The sequence below is a fragment of the Pelodiscus sinensis genome, chromosome 15 (assembly GCF_052426305.1).
Source record: "Pelodiscus sinensis isolate ZL-2025 chromosome 15, ASM5242630v1, whole genome shotgun sequence".
In the NCBI taxonomy this organism is placed as follows: domain Eukaryota; kingdom Metazoa; phylum Chordata; order Testudines; family Trionychidae; genus Pelodiscus; species Pelodiscus sinensis.
This window is the reverse complement of record NC_143066.1, coordinates 7,407,421-7,432,326: the sequence shown is the minus strand read 5'-3', so window position 1 is coordinate 7,432,326 and position 24,906 is coordinate 7,407,421. Positions and strand designations below refer to the sequence as shown.

The window sequence follows — 24,906 nt, the reverse complement described above, 5'->3', positions numbered from 1 at the left end:
TGCTGAGCTATTCTAAAGGCCTGTTCCTTCATCTGATCTCAGTGTGGGTGTCATTAGAGGGGTCCTGGAACTGTGAAGTCAGCTGTTTCTGAAAACAAACACTGTCCTTCTGGTGATGCCAGGTTTTCCCTTACAGGTGCCGCTAGTCACGAGTTACTTTCCAGGGTCTGGTTGTTTGCAGGTTTTCCCGATGCCTTTCAGGAGAGTGGCTCCATTCCAGTCCCTCCTCCCTCTTGGCCTGCACCCTAGTCCCAGGGGATCAGTGAGGGTCAGGTGATGGAGAGTGATACGGGGCAGCACTTCTCTGTTTGCAAACAGACTCGAGCACGCGCTGTCTCCAGGGAAGTTCTGGCTTATACTTTATGCTATTTGGAAAAGTCAGGCCCAAGCCTGTGAGGCTGTGAATGCTTTCGGCTTCCTTTGAGGTCAGCAGCAGCATAGACTGCTGGGTCAAATACATTTTCACCGCAATCAAAGGAACAAAAGTGTTTGCAAGCTATTTCAAGGGCATATTAGTGCAGGAGGAAAGCCCACAAGTGACCTCACCAGAAACTAACTGGAAACAAAAAGTAAAACGATCTCCATTTATTGAGCAGGTTGACTGAAAGTACATGGAGGACACAGGTACATTAAATCACACTTGCTTATTAATTAGCATTAGCATTGCTTTGTGCTGATAACCTGTACAAAACCTATACAAAGACAGTCCCTGTTTATTACAGTCTCAGGCCCTGATCCTGCACCCGGATCCATACCACTCACTTCACTGAAGACTCACCATGGGATTTAGCATGGTTGTTGCGCCTGACTCTGATTGCAGAACTAGACCCCCAGAAGGAGAAACATGCTGGGATAGGCAGAGACTGGGCTAGTTTAGAGACTCTCCTCCCCAGAGCCAGAGTTTTAAGTGGGTCTTAAATGAAGGAGCATGAGTACAGGGAAGTAAATTGGATCTGTCAATATTCCTGGCCCATTTGTGCCTCAGGTCTTATCTAGTGGGCTGGCTTCTTGGAGCAGCAGCCTTGCTCCACAGGCAGAGGGCTTTCTAAAGCAGGGATCTCCGCCTGGAGCTAATCTATAATCCTGTTGGTAACCCAGTTGCCAGGCCCAGATCCTCCACGGCCTTACCCCTGGACCTCGTAGCACGGTGACTTCAGTGGGCTAACAAAAGGGCCTGTAAGGTGCTGCTGCCTGGAGGTGGGTTTTGCGGCATGGGGGTGTTTAAAGATGTGGGATAGAATCTGAAAAGGCAAGTGCCTAAGGGGAGCCTCCCAACCCCCATCTAGGCATCTCCAAGGGGCCCAATTGCAGGAGTGCCAAGCAGCGCCCAGGCTGTCCGGGGCGGGCTGACTGCTGGAGCAGCGCCCAGGAGGCTGGGCAGGAGGGTTTGCAAATGTCAGGCTCCGAGTTTAACCTGGCCAGGCTCCGCTCCCGGCCAAGCAGGCGGGTCCCTCCCTTCGCCCCCCCAGCCGGGGCCAGGCACCCGCCCCCCGGCCGAGCCAGTCACAGCGCGGAGCGGCTCTGGCTGGCGGGTACGCGTGCTCTCGCTCCGGGCTGGCTGCTGGCGGCGGCGGGCAGGTATTTCCCCCCGGGGCGGGGCGGGCGGGGCCTGCCTGCGCTGCCGGATGCTTTCCCCTAGGGGTCGGTATGAGCGAGGCGGCACCGGAGCCAGCGAGCGGCACTCGCAGCCCAGGGCAGCGGCGGGAGTAGCGCGGGCTCCCGGGGCACGGCCGGCTCGGGACGCGGCGCGGGCGCGAACTCCGGGGCGCGGGCCGCCCGCGGTGAAGGGGACCCGTCCGGGTGAGTCCGGAGGGTGGAGGGGGCAGCCGCGGGAGCGCAGGTGGGGCGGGGGGGCCACGTGGGGAAAAGGGTAGAGGGATGCGGGGGCAAGGGCGGAGGATGGGGGCAGGGAAAGGGGCGGTGGGGAGAACGGGGGCAGCGGAAGGGGGCGCTGGGGCAGGGTGGGGAGAAGGATGAGTGGCTCGGGCAGGGGGTACGAGGGCGGGGCAGGTGGGCAGGATGGGGCAGAGGAAGGGGGCTCTGGGGCAGGGAGGATGGGGGGATAGGGGCAGGGCATGGGATGGGGGCGCTGGGGCAGATGGGGAGGAGGGGCTGGGGCAGGATGGGGCAGAGGAAGGCGGGCTGGGGCAGGGAGGATGGGGGGGGTAGGGGAAGGGGTTCTGGGGCAGGTGAGGAGGAGGGGCTGGGGCAGGGTGTGGTTGGGGGCAGAGGAAGGGGGCTGGGGCAGGGAGGATGGGGGGATAGGGGAAGGGCATGGGATAGGAGGCACTGGGGCAGGATGGGGCAGAGGAAGGGGCCCTGGGGCAGGGAGGATGGAGGTAGGGGAAGGGCATGGGATAGGGGGCGCTGGGGCAGGTGGGGTGGGGGTAGGAGGAGGGGCTGGGGCAGGTAGGCAGGATGGGGCAGAGGGAGGATGGGGTAGGGGAAGGGGTTCTGGGGCAGGTGCGGAGGAGGGGCTGGGGCAGGTGGGGTGGTTGGGGCACAGGAAGGGGGCAGAGGAAGGGGGGGGAGGGCTGGGGCAGGTGGGGCGGTTGGGGGCAGAGGAAGGGGGCTCTGGGGCAGGGAGGAGGAGGTGGGGGGTTGGGGGCAGGGGGCTCTGGGGCGGTGGGGGTGGGGGCAGAGGAAGGGGGGGGGGGGCTGGGGCAGGTGGGGCGGTTGGGGCAGAGGAAGGGGGCTCTGGGGCAGGGAGGATGGGGGTAGGGGGAAGGGCTGGGGCAGGTGGGGCGGTTGGGGGCAGGGAGGATGGGCGTAGGGGGAAGGGCTGGGGCAGGTGGGGCGGTTGGGGGCAGAGGAAGGGGGCTCTGGGGAAGGGCATGGGATGGGGACAGGAAGCTCCTTGCCAGCTGGGCTGTGACACTGTAAAGCCTGTGCCCCTCAGCACGGGGCCGCAGGTGCGGATTCCCTCGTGGGGCGCCCATGCTGACACCTCCAGCCTGAACCTGAGCCAAGCCTGGGCAAGTGTGGAGATGGGGGGGCAGGTGGAAGGAGGCGCTGGGGGATTCCACTGGGGAGGAGTGAAGCCAGCGGCCTGGCCCACCTCCCAGGTCAAGCCTCGGTGAAACTGGCTTCATTAATAGGTAACTGATCCACCTGCAGCACCTGACCTGCGGGCTGGCTCGTGATGGCTGGCCGGGGTCGGGGAGCTCCCCGTGCCAGCTGCCCTGCCTGGGCCTCCCAGCCCCAGCTCTGCTTTGCCAGGCTTTGCTTACCAGGCCTTTGCCAGCCTGCCACCTTCCCCAGGAGGGAATCCGGGTTTGCTGGAGGGCTAAGTGGACGGCCTCGCCCTGGTTACCTTAGTGACACCTTTGCTACAGAACCGGTATTTGTGGAGGATTAGCAGCTGCCTTATATATACATTGGCCTTTGGGGAAAGACAAAGTGGAGTGTCAGTTTGAGCTGCGTCTTTGCAGGGGCCCTAGCCTGCCCTGCCCTGGGGAACTGGGCTCAGCCACTGGCTCTGTTACTCATTGGGCACCAGGCAGAGCCAATCGCCATGGAGTTTTCCTCTCTCACACTGCGGGTCAGAGGCCACAGTGATGGACACTGAGCGAGGCCCCAAATGGGCACTAAGGACTCGGCAAAAGAACATAGGACATCTCCGCATCACACATGGGGTCCCCCGACAAGCCTTAGGGTGTGAGGATCTTGCAGGATCCACCCACATTTGGGTTTGTCCTAGTCTATCTCTTTGCAACGTTATTTCTGTAATCCACACTGTCCTCCCTCTGTACCCCCCTCCCGCCCAGATGTGGCTGGGGCATGACACTGAAGTATTTCCATTCGCTAGATAGTGCATGTCTACTAAAATTGACTCTGGATCTGATAAGATTATTGCACGGCTGAGAGGGTGGTTGTTACGGGTCTGCATATGATTAACACCTGTCTCGGTGTAAAACGCTAATTGATTTTCCAAACTGCGGGCCCATGTCAGAGGTCCTAGCAAGCTGCTCCGATGGACCAATGCTGCCGGATCTGGTCCGGTGCATGTGGAGCTGGGACACATACACAGCTCTTTCATAAGGCCGGGTTCCCCTCCCATTCACACAGGTGGGACTCCAGAGCCAGGCCACGGGGTCCGTTTGCTTACATGCACTGAGATCAGTATCTCCACAGAAGGCAGCTCACAGATCAATAGGTGTTTCCGGGAGGTGAAACAATTAGCCGCCTCAGCCTCTCTTGGGGACGGGGCCCTGGCGCCGCACAACAGTGTGTGTTGTGTCTCACTCTTGCCTGGTTTGTCAGGCCGGTCCCTGCTGTGGCTTGTGGTGCCCACCAGTTGTCTCTGCTGGCTTGGGGCAGGGGCCGTGTCTTTGCTAGAAGTGTGGATAATGCTTAGCTCACTCGGCGCTGCCAGAGAGCGAATCCTCGACCCGGTACGCACGCTCGCTCCCCTGCTGCTTGTGGTCTCCCTCCTGCCCTGCGCCCTTTCAAGCCCCTGCGCTGAGATGGTGGGAGTGGGCCAGCTGACTGACTGATCAGGCTGTAGCTCCCTTCTCGAGTGAATTTCTGTGCGTACCTCCAGCCGGCCTCCTGCCCTCTTTAACTCTGCCGTGAGTTGGCACCTCGTGCCCTGAGAGCAGAATGTGTGCTAGGGCAGCTGACAGGACTTCTCCAGCTGATTTCCGTGGCACCCGAAGCAGCCGGTCTGCCCAGCCATCTGTTTAGTCCAGGCTCTCTGGCACCGAGTCGTTCTGTCAGCTGGATACTCGCACTTAGCCCAGTGAACACAGGACGTCTGACTGACCACCTGGCTGCTCTCTGACTGCCCCATTATCCTTGAGGTAGGAGTGACATCTGCCCACTTCTCTGCTTCTGGATCTGGGTTACCCCCCTGCCCAGCCTATGCAGTGTCTCTTTTCATTGCCCTCTGCTCCATCTCCAGGTGGGATAAAGGACAGCTTTTGCAGCAGGGACCCCTAGCTTTCCCTCTGGGGTGCCTTCCCCTGGTATGTTCTAACTCGGCTCCCTCTCTAAGAGAACTCGTCTCTTGCTGCCGGCATGTATTTCTTGCTGCATTTTCCTCACACACACCCCTCCCTCCGTGGAGAAGAGTTTTCAGGGAGCAGGGAGAGAGGTCTTGCTCCAGCTTCCCAGCCTTGCATCTCAAGAGGAGACGGGTGACTTACCGCATAAAAAGAAAGCGGAGCTGCTGGCTGAACTCCCTAATCAGGGAGGGGGCTTGGCAGGGAGGATGGTACGTGAAGGGGTGTTTGGCCTTGGAAGGGTGGGGCAGCTCCTTACCGAGTGGCAGTGAGAGCACAAATTCCCCCCACCCCGTCCCCCATGGAACTGCCAAGGGGGAGAGCCAGTAAGCAGCATGGATGTATGCCCAGACCCATGCCCTCACGGACACTTCTTGCACGTTGGATGACTGCCATTGCTGGAGACCGCAACGCCCGTATCTGCGACGTAGGATGTGGTTGGCGCTCAAGCCCTCAAGTGTGAGGGGTGTCCACACTAGCCTGGAAGGGGCAGAAAGCACACGTACCTCGCAGCCCAGATTGCTAACACCAAAATCCAGAAAATCCTCCACCATCATCCACTGCTGCTGCTGCATCAGGGCCGAGCCTCCCAGGGAAGGCTTTGTGGGACTCTCTCTGCACCTACCTGTATCTCTGCCCTTCTCTCCTGCTCCCTCACCTGCCTTCCTAAAAGCCCCTTCTGCTTTCTTCTCCCACTCCCTGCATCTTTCTCTAGAGGGCTCTCCTGCTCCTCCTGGGTTGGTTAACCATCCTCACGTGAGTCCTCCAAAGGGAAGCTGTTCAGTGCTGTTAGCAGTCATTTGTTCTGCACACAAATAATTGTCAGTAAATAACTGAGCGGGCCGAGTCCATGTACCCTGAGAGCTCAACCTCACCCCTATCATGGGGACTGGCTTTGTTAGCCAAGTTACTAACCATATGACAGCATAAAGTTCAGATCAGTCCTTCTCCGCAGGCTTGGCTGCTGTTGGGGTTCCTCCTACAAGGCTGCTCAGCCCACACTCTAGGTCCTCTGTCCCTGTGGAGCCACTCCCTGCTCTCTCTAGCCACTTTACCCCCTGCCAGGTGGCTCATCCCCTGTTTCTTGGGCAGGCTGTTTCAGGCCAGCGCTGCCAAACCTGTTATAATATCGTGTTTGTTTACACGGGAGCAGAGGAGAGGCAGGATGTTTGAGACCAGGGAGCTGGATGGTGGAGAGAATCCATTCAAGAAATCTGCCTCCCCCGGCAACTCGGGGCTCGTGTGTCTGGACTGGTCCCATCTCACTGGGGTTGTAAATTTGAGGCTGAGACTCGGGGCTTGGCCTGATGTAACTGGTGTAACTGAGATGAGGTGTGTGTTGTCTAGCACTGCGCCCTCTGCGGCTCCCCACCCCCTTAGCCGCCCTGAAGCTGCCTGGTCCCAGGGCAGGGCTGGTGGGTTTGGGCAGCGTGGGCCAAACTCAGCAGTGAGGCCGGGGCGGTTGGTCAGAGCCCAGGGGAATGGCCGGCAGAGCAGTGCCGGGTGTTGGCCGGGGGCATGTGAGGGGCCCAGGGCTGAGCCTGGAGGGGTGAGTCCGTGTCCCTCCCAGGCTGACGGGGCAGGGGCACGAGCAGCTAGCATCACCGGTAAACAAGGGGTGGGAGGAGGCAGCCGCTTGCACTGTCCTCTCCTTGGGGCTGCCTTCCCCCACGTAGGGAGCGGATCCCCTTGGCATTTACACAGGCTGAATCCCAGACCCACGGTGCCACGTTGTCCTCAGAACATGCCCCGTGTACAGCCCTGCGGGCCCCGGGGAGAGGCAGCCGCTTCCCCCAGGCTGTGCCTGCACCGGCAGCTGCTGAGAGGAGCAGTCCTTCCCTGAGCAGGGAGACTCCCTCCCCCCTCCCCCCGCATGGCTGTTTCTTGCCCCCCATGTGGAGCTGATGCGGGGGGGGGGGCTGGCCTCCCGGCTCCTGGATCTTCCAGCTCCTTCCCTTGGTGCATGCCAGGTTGTTACACTCTAGTTTGGTGACCTCACACCCACTGCCATGGCAACGGCTTATGAAGTCACAAGCAGAGCTGTGCCGGGAGCAGGGGAGGAAGGAGAGAGGAGCTTTGCTTGGAGTGCGAAGGGATCGGCGTGTCCCCGGGCGTACTGGCTGCAGCCCAGCGACTGCGCGGCCCTGACCTCGCTCCCCGCGGGCGGGCGGCTCTGTCTCCCTGCAGAATGAGGCCCTCTCCGAAGGGTGCTGGGGTGCTGCTCTGCCGTCTCCACCCCGACGTCTCCACTTGATCCCGCACTCCCGTCTGCCACCTGCTCTCGGCTGCCTGCCGGAGGGGCTGCCCGGGCACCGGGAGCCCTGCAGAAAGGGGGACCACCATGCTGATCAAGGAGTACCGGATCTGCATGCCGCTCACCACCGAAGAGGTAAGCGCGGGGCAGCTGTCCGTGGCGGATGGGAGGGCGGTGTGGGCTGGATGCCGGGCAGCCAGAGTGGGAGATGGACCACACTCCGCTTGCCGCATCCCGTGAGCCAGGGCACTCTGGGGAGGCGCTGCCCAGTGTGAGGGGTACAGGCTGGCAGCGGGGGGCTCAAGTGGGGAAGAGTTGCTGGGTGGAGAGGGATAGCAGTAGCTGGGGAAAGGGGATTCGGGTCTGCTGGGGCTGCGGGGGCAGACCTAATGGGAGATGAAAGGAATGATGGAGGGTTAGCAACAGGCAGCAAGGAGGGGAATTGGAATCTAATGGGTATAAGCGAACGGGATTGCAGCAGGTGTGTGGGAGACTTGTCGCTGTGATGGGGCAGGAGGCAGTGTGGAGTGAGGTGAGGAGCTGGGGGGTGTGATGGGGAGGGTGGTAACGGGGTGACATGGGGAGCTGGAGGCTGTGATGGGGAGGGTGGCAGCGGGGGGTGAGGTCGGGGACTGGGGGCTGTGATGGGGAGGGTGGTGGTGAGGTGGGGGCTGTGTTGGGACTGGGTGGCAGTGGGGGGTAAAGGCGAGGAGTCGGGCAGCGTGGTGCAGGATCTTGGCTTTCACCCCGGTTCCAGGTGGGAGGATCCGGCTGGGAGCACGGGGGGAGTCGGGCTGGTGGGGACGCTGGCCAGATCCCGCCGAGGGGGGCTGAGCTCCCTGCCTTGTGTGTCTGGCTGGCTGAGGAAATCCCCAGAGGAGGGCGACTGAGTGGCGCGACAGGCCGTGGGGCTGCAGATACTGACGGCAGAGAGGGCAGGGTGCCAGGCGGGGATCCCTGCCTGGGTGGGGACCTGGGGCTAGCACCTGCCGCCCACCCTGCTCTGCGTCTCTCTTCCCTGCCAGCTGCCCTCCCTGGCACAGCAGAGAGCAGGGCAGGGTGGGGGGCGCCTGCCACCAGCTCTGGCCACTCCCAGCCCAGCCAGCCAGGGGGAAGTGCTCCGAACAGAGGCAGGGGCGCAGTCTCTGCAGCCGGGGGCAGGGGGCCCATGGGAAGAGGGGCACAGGGGGTGGGAGCTGTTGGCTCTGAGCGTCTAGCCTCACACGGGGAGGAGGGAGCCAGGCAGCAGTGTGCCACTTTCTGTGCCCGAGGCGGGACCTCCCAGGCGTGTCAGCCTCCAGCTGGCCCCCCGGCTCCGAGCCACTCCAGGGCACAGTCACAGATTGATGCCAGGGAATTTGTCCCATGCATCTGGGGCCCAGCTGGGGAACAGGTGAGACAAGGTTGATTTCTGTTGCCAGGTCTCTGAGCAGTGCCATCCAGCGGTTCTTGGAGTGTACTTAGTGAGTGGTTGCTGAGGTCTGGGCTCCTTCCCTCACCGGATCCAGTGCTGGGGGTCGAGCAGGCATGAAGCTGGGAGTAGATGATCTGGGTGTTAATCCTAGCATATCGCTGAGTCGCTGTCTGGTGGTGGGCGTCTGCCTCAGTTTCCCCATCTGCACAATGGGCTCAGCAATCCAAAGGCTTATATAAAAAGGCCTCCACAGCTCAGCATCTCACGTTGCTGTCTGGGGGGCACCTGCTTGCATCCAGGGTGAGCAGGCTGGGCAGACGCTGTTGTTTCCAGCTGTCGTATCGCATTACACCCCAGCACCGGTGCGTACGCTGTGTTCCCGGGGTTCCATTTCCATGCGAGCAATCGCTGGACTTGCCACTGGGGTGCTGAGCGAGGGGGAAGTGGGTACGTGAGGGGAAGATGGGTGAGAGAGGACAAGCCTAGGGTTCAAATGTGATTCACACCGTGGAAATGTTTGTGCTCAGAGCACCGCTGTGAGCCTGAGCCTGCGGGCGGTTGCCTGTGAACTCGGGTCTGTTAGTGTGTGTGAAGCAAAAGCACGAGGCAGGCATCGGTGGGTGCTCAGCGAGGTGGTTTCCGTGTGTGGTGGCAAGTGTGAAAAGGTCAGGGGCTGGTAGGTGGCATTTCCGAAGGTTATTTTCACCATGAAAAAGCTGGGTAGAGTCGGACAGGAAACCACAGGCTGCCGCAGGCAGCAGCCCTTGGGACTCAGTGATGGGTGCTCCTGGCTGTTCCCTAGCACGGCTTCTGGAAGTCACAGGGTGGGTGCCATGCAGCTCCCCCCACAGAGAGGAACATGGTAAGGGTCCCTGGGCTATGGGACCCTGCTTACGCCGCTCTACATCCGGAGTGGTGTCTGTGAAGTCGAATGGAGTGACTCTGCATTGACAGGGTTGCAGAATTTGGTTCTGTGCTCTTCAGACGAAACATGAAACCAGGGCCCTGAGCCCTCGTGAGCAGCAACTCGGCTCTACCCCGGCCACATACCCCCAGCGGGGTCCCTGCCCTCTACGTCACAGATTCCCCGGCAGCGTCCGGTGGGCACGGCATCCCTCCGCTCCCTGCCCTGCCCTCTTGGCAGGGTTGCTTGCTCCGCTTCAGAGGTGGCCGCATGTTAGCAGCAGGGGAAACTCTTCCTGGATGCGTGTGCGGTAGACGTGGTGGGATGAGATCAGCCGCGAGGGATCGTTGTAAGATGTGCATGGGGCCCGTCTCTGCCTCGTGCCACAGACCCGCTCCAGTGCCAGCTTCCCTGGCCCCCAGGGCTGCATGCTAGCCAGGCTCACTGCAACAAGTCTGCATCATGTCTGCTCATGGCTCCCCCCACGATCTTCTGGTGTCGTGCCAGGTACTCGGCACAGGGGGCGGAGGGCAGCTGGACTCGCTGTGGGAAAAGGGATCAGGTGCCAGTGGCAGATGCGGAGCCGTGTGGCGGGGAGGGTTAATCCATCGGCTCTGTCTCGCCCAGCGGAGTGAGGCCTGGGAACAGAGTCCGCCGTGGAGACGGGGTAGATGGAGGCAGGGAGCTGCACTTGCTGAGAGAAGAGAGCTGGAGGGAGGTGTTGTCGCTGCGGGTGGGTGCTGGAAGAGGAGAGCCCTGAGTTAGCCTGGGGGGCAGTGACCACAGGGGGGCCCCATGCAGGCAGGTAGGCTTAGCTCCTAGCATGGCGGGGCCTGGCCTCAAACTCCAGCCACTTCCACGGCCAGGTCTCCCTTCTCCCCCGGGAGCTGAGCTCGAAGCGGGTGTGGGGCAGGATGTGGGGCAGACAGCGCAACGCTGCTGCTCAGCAGGGCAGAGCGAGAGCAGGCATGGGGCTCGTGGGGTAGGGGGCGAAGGCTTCAGGCCGCTGTGCAGGGCTGCAGCTTGCAGGCCGGTGTCGAGGAGAGATGAGGAGGGGAGGTTGTGGTTTGCTAGGTCGGCCTGGGAGCCCAGGGTCAGCGACACGCGAGGCCTCCCTGCACGGGAAGTGTCAGGCAGGCAGCTTCCTGCCTCCTGCAAAAGGCCTTCGTTACCGTGGCAGCATGCGTCATGGAAACTTCCTCCCTGATAGGTCTTCTGAGAAACCGAAGCGAAGGTATGTGTGCACTCTGCTGCGCACGGAGAGCCCCGGGCACCAGCCCTGCCTGGCGCCCAGGGAAATAGCTGCCCTGCTGTCGTCCCGCCCAGCTCAAGCCTTCAGCACTAGGCAAACACTCACGAATCAGCACGCGACCTCCTGCAGGGGACAGGCGGGAGCATGTGGGGAAACTGAGGCACACCTAGGCCAGCATCTCCCCTGCTTTTTAGAGACTAGGACAATGCTATTGCCACAAAGGGGTGTGTGTGCTGGAGTGATGGGGGGCTTCCCCCCCTTCCCACAGAGCTTATGCCCTATAAGTCTGAGATCTGAGTGCCCTTACAGCGTTTGCTTGACTAGCTCTGCTGCTTAGTGTAAGTCCTTCCTATGCCTGGCCCCTTGGGGTGGCCTGTATGGCCTCTGAGCACCACCCACCCCACGGGAGATGCAGTCTCTGCCGTGGTCAGCTGGCCCCACTGCCAGGGGACCCTCCTGGTGGCTGGATGAATGTGTTCTGGGTACTCTGGAAAAACCAGGCGCTGGGCAGCATGAGAAGCCGCCTAAGTCTCAGGCCTCCATTGTGTTTGGGTGTTGACACTTCAGACTGAAACCCGCGTTGTGTAGCGTGGGGGTTCCCAGGCTTTTTCTGGGGCCGCTGCAGCAGAAGCACGCAGCCGCCTGTGCATACCTCCGTGAGTTACTTGTATTGCTGTAGCACCCACAGGCCACGAGGCAGAGCCAGGCTGGGCAAGGCGCTGTAGGGACCCCTCGGGGTGTCAGCCCCAGGTCTGAATTCGCAATTAGAACTCTGGCAAAAAGCCGTTAGCAGCCTGCAAAGTGAGCGGGGGGGCTTTTCCCTAGTGCGAGAAACAATGGATTTGTGCTGAGAGCTGTAAAGGGGTAACTGGAGCAGCCCCCGGCAGGACCGGGCATGCCATGGGCAGGGTCTGCTTCCCCCGCTCCCGTTAACTGCTTAAACGTATCATTTAACTATAGAGTGCAACCAACGGGTTTTTACAGCCCTATTTTGATTGATTAAATACAACCGGGGGGATTGTAGACCCTGGTAGCTGGAGTGGTCTCAGAAGCTGGCCATGGCGCGGATGGGGCATCATTCAACACAGCAGGCCCTCCTGGAGCAATTAGTCCTCTTTCTCGCTCAGCATCGTAGGACGAGGAGATCCCAGCTCTGTAGTGTGGGCGCTAATTATTCCATGACTAATGCTGTGCATTGTCATTGCTTACAGCTAGCCGTGCCGACGCCGGCGGCATACTGCTCAGCTCCAGGCGGCCTGCGAGCATTTACCACTCGTAACCTCCGATGCGTTTGCAGACAGCTACTTTTAGAAGGAGATCTTGACCTTATTCCTGCTAACTGCTGTAGGCGTGTGCTAGTGGTGATTCCCCAGGAGAGTAGCGGCAGCAGCCTACAGCACGCTGCCCGAGCTGGCAGAGAGCTAGGAGTAGCTCACTAGTAAATTACACCGTCTGTGGTGCAGAGCTGTGAATTTCTCAATAGAAAGCCGCCTGCCCGTAACTCCCGACCTAGGGAGCAGCGGTGGCCCACTTTAAAACGGAGTGTTGTGAGGGTAATCTAAAACATCGATACCTGCTGAGGCCTCCCAGGTCTCCGTCTTTGAATCAATGTGACATCGCATCCAAGCCTAGGGACGCAGATTCCTCCGAGTTATACCTGTAAACTACCATCTTCGTGTTTCTGATGAGGGATAAAATCCCATCACAAGCCCTGGTAATTACAGTAGGTCCCCAGCCTCCCTATACAAAGGCTGCTTTGTAGCCTCGATTAGAAAGGGCACGTCAACAATTTATTCAGGATGCCCACGAGCATCTCTTTCCCCACATGTACCCTGGGGACTGCAGGGCTGTGGTTCTCTAACGTGCGAGGGGAGCAGAGATTTCCTGTTAACACCTGGAGAACATTTACAATGAGGTGAAGTGGCGATAAGATCCCTCCAGCAATTACCAGGATGAATAGGATCTTCGGTGGAACAATAACATAATTACTATGCAGCAGCATCATCAGATCATTTTTTTTTTTCTGCTCCCACATTGTTTATTGAGCAAAAAGTCAATTTTCTTTTCAGCTGACTCCTCCTGAAGGGGTTTATTGTGCTTGATAAGCTGATGAGCTGTCTCCAGGCCCTACTTTATAAAGGGGAACAACTAAGATGGCTCCCAGTTACTGTGATTGGAGCTGTCGCTCTGAGGGATCGGGTAGTACGGTAGAGTGGCTAGAGCCCTGGGCTAGGATTTGGGAGATCTGAGCGACCTTGAGCAGCTCACTTCCTGGGTATGTATGTGCCTCAGTTTCTTTTGAACCCATATCTGTTTAGACTGTAACTCATTGGGGCAGGGGCTGTCTCATGTGCTGTATGTACAGCGCCTAGCACAGCAGAGCCCTGAGCTCCGCTGGAGTCTAGAGGTGCTGCTTTTATACAGCTGTTTCTAAAGGATGCCCATGGGAAGACTGGGCTGGAGCCATTGGATTCCAAGCAAACAGCCTCCCTCTGCAAACCCCGAGAACATCCCGTTAGTGTGATACTGGGCTGAGCAAACAGGCAGCGGAGGGAGGAGCCCTTGGAAGCTGGGGGCTTGGAGAGGTTCATGTTTGCACAGCCGCAACTAGCCCTTTCTGTGGTGCTCTTGGAGATTCACCAGCCAGACTGTTTGCAGGAGCCTCTGCTAACACTGAGCCTCAGTGTGAGGGGGCAGAATTAGCAGCTCCCTTGAGTCCATCCAGCCTGGCAGAGTGTGCTAAGCTCCCCTCCCCTGTACCCCACTGCGGGCTGGCTGGAGTGACTTCCCATCTCCACCTTCAGCAGCAAAACATGCGCTCCCTGCTCCCTCGTGGCTGTGTGGCCTACTGGGGTGAGCCCGGCCCAGGAGCTGGACTATCCTTGTGCCTGCTCCCAGGGGGAGTTTCCTTGGGCTCAGCACCAGACACGTGAGTCCTCCCATTGAGTCAGTTGTATTATCCATGCTGGATCCCAGGATTATCCCAGCTTCTGCGCCATGCTCTTCCCACTAGGCCACAGCCCCCTGCGATCCCCAGGCAGGGAATGCATGTGGTGCCCTCTAGCTGCGGGCGATAGCCTGGGGCCTGGTTGGAGGTTGTGAACTGAGATCAGTGTGGGGAGAGGCGTAGACGCCAGTTACAAAAATAACTGGGCCCCGGCCCCGTGCTGTGGGTACTGCCGGCGCTGTGCTCTTCACCCAGCCCGGGGACGGTCGGAACAGCAAACAGTGAGTGTTTCCAGCCACAGGTCTCCCAGTCAGGCCTTGTTTGTCTGTGATAGCAGCAATGTAGGGGCTGCTTGTGGCTTTGCTGGGGAGTTAGCTAGGCAGCCCTGGCCCAAAGGTCAGCGTGTAGCGCTTTTATTTACTCGCTCCTGTTTGTATTGCAGCAGTGGCTAGAGTCCCCGAGCAAGGTCAGAGACACCCCCCCATGCTCAGTGCCCGATGGGCTAAACAGACCAAGGGCTGGAGGGGAAACGGGCACCAGGAGGAGCAGTGACTTGCCCAAAGTCATGCTGCAGTTCAGAAGCGGAGCTGGGAATAGAACCCGGGTCTCCTGAGACCTGGCCCAGTGTCTTCCCAGGCTCTTCTGTACAAAGGGAGTGTAGTTCTCCCAGGCCTGCCCCCCCCCCCATACACACGCTGGAAGAGAGCTCACCATGGCTTGGGATTAATGTTCCCTCTAATCTTTGCCATCCAGGCACAGAATAAATTTTGTTATGTGTACTGAGGCGTGGGTGGATGTGCACCACCAGGAGAAACACCCGTGGGCACAGTGCTAATCAGCTGGGCAGCATTTGATTCTCTCCTGGGCGGCTACCCAGGGCACAGCTTACAGAGAACACTGCTTGGGAGGCCTCAGGTTTGCAAGGCCTGCCCCCGGCATACAGCCCCCAATACAGGAGTCTGACCAGGCCCTGGCTATTGTGCCTTTTCCTCTGCCTGCCTGAGACCTTGCCGAGGGGCGGGAACCTTGTGGGGGGAAGTGGGCTCCGTACAGTGTGCGTGGGAACCCCGGCCTGGTGCCGTGGAGGCTCCCGCGGCAGCTGGCAGGTGTGAATGGACATGCTCTGCTGATAGCTTATCTGCTCGCCCTGTTTCCATGTGCCCAGCTTGTTATTAATGTTTACACAGGCAGCGGTGCTAGGTAAAGGATGGGTAGGGTGACTTGCTGCTGACAATGGAGGCGGACTCAGCCAGCCGCATGGAGACCCTTCCGGGGCAGCTGGAACCTTAGTACAGCCCCACGGCCTGGAGAGGGCTGACACCCGGGCTGTGCTCCCTGGCCTGTAGCTACCACAATCTGCTAGTGGGAGAGGCTTGGACAGGAGCAGCCGGAAACTCCCTTACAGCTGGCGCTCCTGCCCTGCTCCCTTCAGCACCCCCTGCTGGGAGAGGCTGGGACTGCAGCAGCAATGAGTAGTTGGAGCAGTTCCTGCCTGGAGAGGGCAGGGAAGTTTCCCCAGGCAGCAGTCCCATCCCAGGCAGGATAACGCAGGATCCTTCCCGCCTGCATGTGCCCAGATGGGCCAGGTTGGGGGCCAAGGCAGGATCCAGCAGGGTCTGTGATAAGAACAAAGGCCCAGGCAAGGCAGTTAATCTGGGACAGCAGGAGGACCAGTATGGAGAAGCTTCTAATGAGGGCTGATTGCATTCCTCTGAAAGCGCCCATTGGCTCCCCTCTGGGGATGGGGTTTGAAGAACTGCTTGCAATGTGAGAAGTGGGGCAGAAATGGCTCTTCCACCCCCACCACACCGTGGCCATCCCCTGAGGGGGGCATTCCGGGGCAGGACCCCCGCTGTCTGTGGGACGTGTAGGCAGGGCTAGTGGATGCGCCACCCACAACCTCACTTCCCCCCGCAGAGGGCACCTGGGGTCCCGCTGACTAACATGAGGGGCTCTCAGCCCTTTCTCCCCATCTCGTTCAGCCCGGGTGCTGGGCCACCTTTGCCTGCCCCCCAGTCCACTCTGGGTGCTGCCACCCCCAGCGTGGGCCAAGCTCCCACCCTGCTGGTGCATCCTCTCAGGTTGGCACATGCTTAGCTGGATGGCAGGAAGGTCGGGAGCCACCTGCTGAAGAGGCCTTCAGCTCTGCTGGGCCCTCCACTTGCAAGGAGCAGCCCGACCTTCGCTCAGCCAGCCCAGCTGGGGCTCATGGGGGGAGACGGGGGAGGGCAGAGCCAGCCACATGGTGCCACGCTCACGGGCCCCCCCACCCAGTGCAACAGAGGGGCCTGTGCCAGCTCTTGCTGCCATGGCAACCCAGGCCTACACTCCCACACCCTGACCCCAGGCTGGCCGTGGACGGAGGCTGTGTCCCCAGAGTGGTGTGTACAGGAAACCCGCACCTGGGTACGGTAACATGTTCATTTGTGTAAACGTATAACCACTGAAATTTCCAGCGGTTACATGGTTACACGGGTGGGGGGAGGCTGGTGCTTAAAAGCCGGCACACTGGCTCCCACCCCCACTGCTGCCTCTGATATGGAGGCAGCAGCACGTGTGTGGGTGTCAGCCCCGGCGTGTCGGTTAACCGTGTACTCGGATGCACATTCACATCCCTGCGTTCCTGGCACGACCGCCAATGGCAAAATTCGGGAAGCCTGGGAGCAGTGGCTCGCAGCCCCTGCAGTGAGCGCCCCATGACTCCCAAACTCTCCGCAGGGTTGGGAGCCATGAGGAACTCACTGCAGCTGCTGGGAGCCGCAGTGAATTTTCCGTGGCTACCGCCACCCCCAGGCTGGGACAGGAGACCCCTGCAAATACGTGGAACCGTGAATAGCGATTCCACAAAGTGCAAGGGTCCCCTGTAGCACAGCTGCTCCCCACCGTTCGGCAGGTGCTGCCCTCTAGCTGGTGGATGCGGGCGGATGGCGCGGGGTGGCTACATCGTTCCCCGCCACGCTGGCTTCTGGTTATGTGGCTGGGGCCGAGCCTGCTTCCTCTCCCGCTGGGGCACAGGGCCAAGCAGGGGTGCGGCCCCGGTGGCTCTGGGATCCGGGAGGCAGTGCAGCAGCACAGGCCACGGTTATCGCTCGGCTGTTGCTCTGTGGAGGCTTCCCTGGGCTGGCATGTGGCCCTGTCCCCAGCCCCCGCCCACCACCCACTTGGATGGAGCCTCTTGCTCTCCCCCACAGCACCCCGTGCTGGTACACGCAGGCCTCTGCCCACGTCCAGCCTTCCCTTGCTAGGAGATGCTCTCCCTACCCAACCAGTGGTCTGCGCACAAAGTAGTGGAGCCGTTGGCTGCCCGTAGGGAGTGCGGAGCTGGGACAGGTGCCTGGGGCGTTCCCCTTTTTGCCCTTAGCAGGAGCCTGACCCCCCTCTGTTTGAGGCCGCTGAGGGAGGAAGCAGGACGGATGGAGCCTCTTCCACAGAGTGCTTGCATCCCTCCACAAAGGGGAGAGAGCCAGCGGCGCAGCCCTGGGGAGATGCGGGGAGGGTGCCAGCTGTGTTGGGGCCCGTCCCATTTAATATCCTCGTTAATGACTGGCAGGGAGAGCAAACAGCAAGTTAATGAAATTCCCTGGTGAGTCTAAATTGGGAGGATCCGCAAACAACAGCCAGGGCAGAGGATTCATCCAAAGGAAACATGGGAGAATGAGAACATGCAGATGGGAGGGACAGAAATAAACCTCAGCCATTGGGGGGAGAGAAGGGGCGAGACTCCACAGCCCGGTAGCCCCAGGCTGGAGTGCCCAGTGCCCTGGTGTTTGCTGTGCCATATGGCAGGGGAAACGAAGGCTCCTAGAACATAGGGTGGCATATGCAGCAGTGTCCCAGAGGGACGAGATGCCAAGCTCTCTGCCAGCTCCAGGCTGATTTCCCAGTGGTTTACCCAATGGAAGTTCAATGTTCACTCCACCAGCAGCAGCATTTTGTGGGCTCTGGTGTCCCCCAGGGGCTGGGCTGTGGAGAACGGGGCCCGCTGGATTCGTTTCTGGGCACTGCATCACTAGAGGGGGACTCACTGGAAGCATTTCAGAGGAGCAGCGATGTAACGCGCGCGCGAGACTGAATGGGGGGGAGTTAAGCAAAGAGCAAGGAAACGAAGGCAAGTGTGCGAGGAGCGTAAACGCCAAGGCGAGAGAGGAATCGTTGGGGGTGGGCTGCGAGCGGGAAGGATGGGAGCGGAGGATAAGAGGGCAGAGGTAGGCAGGACCCCAGGAAAAACTTGCTGGGGAGGGAGGTCGGTGGCCTGGTCTTCCCAGGAAGGGCAGCGGCCCTTGGAAATGTCAGCCCAAATGTGACTAGAATCGGGAACAATCCAGCATTGACAGAAGAGGGGTTGGAGGATCTGCCTGGCCTCCTCTCTCTCTCGACCGGTGCTTTTCAGCCCCCTGCTCGTGTCCCCTTCTGTTGCAGTACCGCGTCGGACAGCTGTACATGATCAGTAAGCACAGTCACCAGGAGAGCGAGAAAGGCGAGGGTGTGGAGGTGGTGAAAAACGAGCCTCATGAAGACCCGGTCCATGGGCCTGGCCAGTTCACCGAGAAACGCGTGCACCTGTCCAGGTGAGTTCTCTGCTTCATCCCTGGATGATCATCCGCAAAGCACAGGCCACTTCTGCTGCTGTCCCTGGGGCTGAGCGCCGGATTAAGGCTTCCCCAATAGACAACGTCTCTCCTGAGTAAGGGGCCCCCAGTCGCAACCCTGATCTCTTGGAGGGTATTTTATTAAACCCCACGACAGCCCTGGGGCTGCAGCTCTCTGTGGTGTTTGTACAGCACCTTGCACAGGAGGCGCCTAGGGACTGCCAGCTGTGGTACTAGGATGGCAGCTGCCCCAGTGCACGCTACCCCTGCAGTTGGCCACCTGGTCTCAAGACCCCCTTGTCTACGGGCAAGAAGACAGTGCAGCTAACAGCAGGGGTGGGATGTGAACCTGCATCTAGCTCTCGGGGCCTGCGTGGGCCCGCACCTTCCCCCACCCCCTAGGCTTTCCAGTCACCTCCTCACTGGATCCTGCCTGCTCCGTGTCGGCTTCTCCTTACAGTCGTTTCGCCGCAAGTGGGCCCCTCCACCGCCAGCACCGCCCCCCTTGTGTCATGGGCCGCTCCCCCAAGCGCTAGCTGCAGCTCAGCCACCATTGTCATTGGAGAAGCTGCTTCCCCTCCCCCCCCCAGGCGCACAGTCCCGGGAAGTCGAGACCCATCTGCTACAATGGCGTGGGCTTCTTAGGGCTCCTGTTGAGCTGGTTCCTATGCCCAGTTGGGATGTTAAAAAACGTGGATTTGTGTAAATGTGCAACTGCAGAAATTTGTAGCATGCGGGGGGCAGGTGGGAGCCGGGATGCGAGGGGAGCCGGCTTAAAACCCCGCCTGCCTCTGGTAGAGAAGCAGCAGCGTGGGGGGGAGGCAGTTCCCGTGGGAAGCCAACTTTGACGCTCGCTCCTTCTGAGCACCAGCTCCCCTTTGCCCCCCGTGCTGCTGCCTCTGTAGGAGGCAGTAGTGGCCGGCAGGTGGCTCGGCACGGGCCGGGAGCCAGCTTATCGGTTAATTGTACAGGCTCGTAGCCCAATCCTGAGCCCCTTTCCCTGCTCAGTCTCCCTCCCCGCGCTGGATTTCAAGGCAGCGTTTGTATCCCCAGGCAAACCTCTCCTCTGGTGCCAGGCTTTGCCCCAGCATGGTCCTGCAGGGGAAGCCCCACTCCCTGCATATGTAGCTCTCGGGCCAGTGGCGGCTGCAGAAACTCTCACACTAGCCTCACGATGCAGCTGCCCCAGACGATGTCCCCATGCACCTGCGGGAGGGGTGTGTACATCGGGGTCCACTTTGCTCCAGCCTGGGTCTGAGTCCTGTCCTAGCTCCTCCTTAGAGATCCCGGAGCACGACTGATTAATCGCTTCCCGGGAAAGGCTTCAGCTCTCTCCCTAATTCACTGGCCCTCGTTTGGCAGCGGCCTCCAGGGGCCCGAGTCCTGGTGGGTTCCTCATGGACAAGGGTGGGAACCTTTCTATGATGGGGGGCCACTGACCCCAAGAAAAATCATTTGGGAGCCACATGCCACTGAGAAGCAAAAAACACCCTCCCTGGCCTGACCCCGGGGGAAACAAAACCAAACCAAACAGAGGTGGGAAAGAGAAGCCGGCTCCTTGCCGCAGGCCTGGCCGAGGGAAGCCGGGTCCGGCCTGTGGGCCGTAGGTTCCCCGCCCCAGCTTAAAGGGAATGGCAGCTGCACTGGGGCTGTGGGTGCTGCCGGGCCGTGCTTTGCTCGTGGAGCGCCCGGGGGTGTTGCTAACGCGAGCGGGACCCCGCCGGGAGGTGGGTCAGTCTGTGCGGAGGTCAGCAGGTCACAGGCAGCGCCAGCCAGCGACTCCAGGAGCTCCCAGCTGGATCCCGCATTGTCTCATCTGCCCAGAGCGCCTGCCGCGGGTTTCCCAAGCCTGGCGGTAAACAGGTCCCACAAGCAGGGCAGGATGGCAAGCGCAGGGGTTCCTGGGCTCTGTTCCTGGGGGTCGGTAGTGAGCCATTCCGGCCCCCCCGCCCTCTGCCATTGGTCATGCCATTCCCAACCCCCCTTCCTGCTGATCTCCTCAGCCCCCCGGGCTCAGAGTCACCCTATTTCCCCTGCCACTCCCAGCCCTTCTCTCCAAGGCCTTCTGGGGTGCTGGGCGGCTGTTCACCCCCTCACCGCTTTCTCGGCTCCAGAGTGTCTTCAAGGAGGAGGGGGTCAGGAGGCAGAGTTAGTTGGGGGGTGCTGGCTGCAGCGGAGAAGGCATTTCCCAAGGGGTCCAGAGCGAATGACCCATCTGCTCACAGGAGGGAGCCCTGTCCCTCCCTTTGGTGTTACATTCGAGTGGCCAGTCCCTGGTTTTCTGGGCCCCTGCCGTGTGCACCGAGCCGCTGCCTTCCCGGAAGCAGGGCCCCCCCATCCCCTGGTTTCACCTTCAAAGAATTTTCACGGGGCCCGGAGCCAGCCTGCAGTAAAACCAGCCAGACGTTTATTTACCAGGGCTGGAGCCCAAGGTTCCACACTGCAGCCTGTCCTTACTCGAAGGCTTTGTCCACCCCATGGGGCGTCCTTGCAGTGTGTGTCCAGTTCAGAAATTTGACAACCACCTTTCCCGACTTACCTCTCCCTCCCCGCCCCGCAGAGTTTCTCCTCTGTTAATGAATAAAGCGCCCCCCCCCCCTCCCAATTCTTCTGTTCCTATGTAATCACAGGCTATTGTGTCTTAGCCTGGGGCCCCACCTCTTCCAGGAACGCTCCTGCAGTCCCTTTGCTCCACCTGGGCCCCAGTAAACACAGGGCTGCCTATGGCTGTCTTCCTGCCAGGGCCTCCATTGTCCTCCCTGCCGCCTGAGGCCCCGCCTTGGCTCAGGAGACAGGCCTCGCTGAGAGCCTCCCTGAACCTGCCCAGTCCTGTTCAAACACCTTGCGGTCCCCGCGGCCTTCAGCTAGTTCTGAGCGGTCCCCTTTCCCCTCCCGGAAGTATGGAGCTGGTGGGACAAAGGGGTCATCTAGGGGCCTGGTGGGTCTGTCACTTCGCCTCTGGCTGCTTTCTGGCCCCCTTTCCCTCCCCACACACCTGCCCCAAGGATGCAGTGAGTCTGGGAGGAGCAGAGGCCCTGCCCGAGCAGCATCAGGCAGCTGGGGTCCCGCAGAGAGCTCTAGGGGGGAGGCCCCGGGCCCGGCTCAGAGTCTGGACGTCAGACTACAGGCCTCAGGGAGGGCGCTGCTAGTGCCCCCCACGTGATGGGGCCTCTCCTGTGTGCACAAGGCAAATGATGAGACTGGGCCGGGGAGCTGTCAGGAGGCAAGCCCTCTGCCAGTGGGGAAAGTAACCAGCTGTCTCACAGGTACTGCCCTATTGCAGCCTGGCTCCCTGCCAGCTCTTTCAATAGCCCCCTGCTGACTTTTTTCACAACTCTTGCCGGAGAGGCGCACCCACTTCCTTTCACCTCTGCCCCAGAGAGTCTAAGGACTCCATTTCTGGGTGGGACTCCATTTCAGAGCCTGGCCTGGCTCTGGCGCCATGTGTCTGATCGGACTGCTCGTCCATCCCGCTGGAGCCTGGCTAGTGGCAGGAGCCAGGAGGTGACATTTCAACCCACCCCCACGCTGGATGCACAGTCTAACCACACAAAGAGCAGCTCACGCCTTGGTCCTTACCCCTGCCGGACGGAGTGATTGCCCTCTGGTCCGGCTCACACCTAGTGGTCCCTTTGATTTATTTGCAGCTAGTCACGAGCCGCCCAGGGGGCTGACCCTGAGGGTGTGGGTCTGCCCCTACTCCAGCGAGCCACATTCTCTCTCTCAGCCCCTCCGGCTGGTGGGATAGTTGATGACGGCCAGGCAGCTCCTGGATGAAAAATGCAAACTGCTCCTTAGCAAGCTCACTGCTGCCCCCTGCTCCTGCTACCATCGCTGCGGCCCTGCTGTAAAATACCTGTTCTGAAAAGCAGGGCGGCAGGTTCTAAACTGCACTGTGCTGCTGCTCTGAGCCTTGTCAATTGCCTGGGAGAGCTAACAAAGTCTTTGCGGAAAGATAAGCTCAATATTTGCAGTGTTCAAGCTGTTCCCTGTGATTTGTGTAGGGAACGACAAGGAAATAACTCAGCTACTATTTATCTAAGGGAACAAAGGCAAGAGTTTAAGGGCCAGCACTTATGTTTTAAAGTAGCTCCTCACTGAGTTATTAGCCACTGTGATTAGAATGGAAAGAGCTTTTAAAATCTCATGAGCCTGCCAGGACTGGCTGTGGCTGTTTGCCGTTTGCATGCCACTCCGGGGGAGCTGGAATGTTTTGCCGCCCTGTCTCGTCAGTTTCGCTCTCAGCTTCTCATTTGGCGAAGGGCGGGGGTGCGGGGAGATAAAATGCTTAAAGCTTGGGCTCCCTCTTTTGACCTGAGGGGGAGCCAGGATTTGGGGTCTTGTCGATTTTTCCAGCTGGGAGGAGACATGGAGGCTGGCGTCTGCTCCTGTAGAGGCAAGCGTGTTGGTTTCCAAGGAGCAGGCCAAATCCTGCTTCGCTGATTGTAGGAGGAATCGAAAGAACAGACGCTCCTGCCCTTGCTGACAGCCTCACACCTCCATTTGCCCCTAGTCCTGGCAGCTGGGAAGTGCCCCCCCTCTGCTGCTGTGTCTGTGTTTGGGCTAGTCAGTTACACTCCAGTTTCCGAAGTTGGGTGACTATGGGTAACTGTATACAGGCCTCCATTCCTAGAATGGGCCCACCCAGCCGGACCCTGAGGAGGTCTCCTCACAGGCCTTTGGGGAAGGCCTGTTGGTACCTAGATCAGTGATGTGATTCACAGAGGCCCCGAGCGCATGCAGGGACGCTGGGCACCTCGGAGCAGGTGGCGCTTTGTTTAGGCGCCTGAACTCGGATTTAGGTTGAGGTGCCCCGCTCTGGAAACGTTGGCCCAGCCTCCTGGTGTTTGGCGAAGGGGGGCAGGGGAAGCAGGAGAGAAAAATAGGCGCTGCTGAGGAAGGCAGAGCCTGTCCGCCTGCCCCGTGGCACCGCAACACACCAAAGAGCTGCGTGTCTGGCTGATGAAAGCCCCGTGGCCTGACCTGGCCCCGTGCAGAGTTCGCTGTGACCCCAGGGGCTGTTGCGGAGCTGCCGTGACTCCGGCAGCATCTCCGAAGTGTTGTATGGGCCCAGATTCCTGGGCTGGTCCCGGATTCCCTCCCTGGGGGATCCCTACAGCCGCGTTGGAGAACCCGACTCCATCAAGCTGTCGGGCAGACACGACCCTCGCAGTGTCTCAGGGCCTCTGGGGCTTTAACCCCGTGACAGCGACTCCGATGGGCTCTGTCTGCCACACAGCACTTAGCTGTCTGATGCTGGGCTGCTCCACCCGGTACATCTAAGCCTTTGCCTCTGTGCTTCACGCATGCTCACACTCCGGTCGCTTTCCCTTCCTTCGTCTTCTCTTCTTTGGCCGCAGCCAGGGCCGGCTCGAGCCATTCCTGTGCCCCGGGCAGTGGGCGTGCAACGCACGTGCAGCTCCGCCCCCAGGCGCACGGCACATGCGTGGCCCCGCCCCCAGGCGCACGGCGCATGCGTGGCCCCGCCCCCAGGCACACGGCGCATGCGTGGCCCTGCCCCCAGGCACACGGCGCATGCGTGGCCCCACCCCTAGGCACACGGCGCATGTGTGGCCCCGCCCCCAGGCGCACGGCGCATGTGCGGCCCCGCCCCCAGGCGCACGGCGCATGTGCGGCCCCGCCCCCAGGCGCACGGCGCATGTGCGGCCCCGCCCCCAGGCGCACGGCGCATGTGTGGCCCCGCCCCCAGGCGCACGGCGCATGTGTGGCCCCGCCCCCAGGCACACGGCGCATGTGTGGCCCCGCCCCCAGGTGCACGGTGCATGCGTGGCCCCGCCCCCTAGCGCCCCGCGCCCTTTAGAGCTGCCATCAGGCACCCCCCCATAGGTTGGCGCCCCAGGCAGCTGCCCGGCTAGCCCCCCCACTTAATCCGGACCTGGCCGCAGCCCAGTCCTCTTTCTTGCCCCTCACTGATCCTGCAGCAACTGCGAGTAGATTGCTGGCCTGTGAATTGGCTTTGCCCCGGCCCCCTCCATGGAGGAACCCGCGATGGATCTCTTGGCCATGTGAGACAGCCCTGCTGTGCTGCTCCATCTCTCGCTGTGCATGAATCGGCTGCTTACCCACAGAGGGAGCTGCCGGTGCTAGACAGGGTATTTTTAGCCGAGGCGCTCACGATTCCCCTCTTGGGGATGCTATTTTTAGAGGCTGAAAATTAATCAAACCACACCTCATCCCCCCTGCCCCCAGCTCCCCTCCAATGGGCGAGGAGCAGCTGTCACGGCACAGGGAGAGCGGGCGTGAGCTGACTGTTCATTTCCAGCCCTGGCTGCTGCAGTCTGCCTGTGAGAGGAGGCTGCTTGCCCAGCCCAGTGACAGTCGTGCCCGTGCACAGCACATCCGACCCTGCGGGAGCTGCACTTCCGGGGCTGGGGGAAACCCTAGGGGCCAGGCAAAAGCGGTCATGAGCCGGGGACCTGAGCCGGCTTCCCTTGAGATGGAGGGCCCAGCTGGGAGCAGGAGCCAACCCTGTTTGCAGGAGGGGGAGGAGAGCACAAAAGGCTGGGCCCAGGCGGGTGAGCC

General features: G+C 60.6%; 1 protein-coding gene across 1 annotated transcript in view; it reads left to right on the top strand.

Annotated features, from left to right (window-relative positions):
* The first annotated feature begins 1,643 nt into the window (after nt 1-1,643).
* Nucleotides 1,644-24,906, top strand: part of LOC102444753 (cytoplasmic phosphatidylinositol transfer protein 1-like) — a 39,687-nt gene continuing 16,424 nt past the window's right edge. Inside the window, exons 1-3 of the mRNA XM_075899217.2 lie at nt 1,644-1,800; nt 7,191-7,392; nt 18,194-18,342. Coding sequence (XP_075755332.1) covers nt 7,345-7,392; nt 18,194-18,342 — 197 coding nt within the window. The 5' untranslated portion in view covers nt 1,644-1,800; nt 7,191-7,344. The remainder of the gene's footprint in view (nt 1,801-7,190; nt 7,393-18,193; nt 18,343-24,906) is intronic.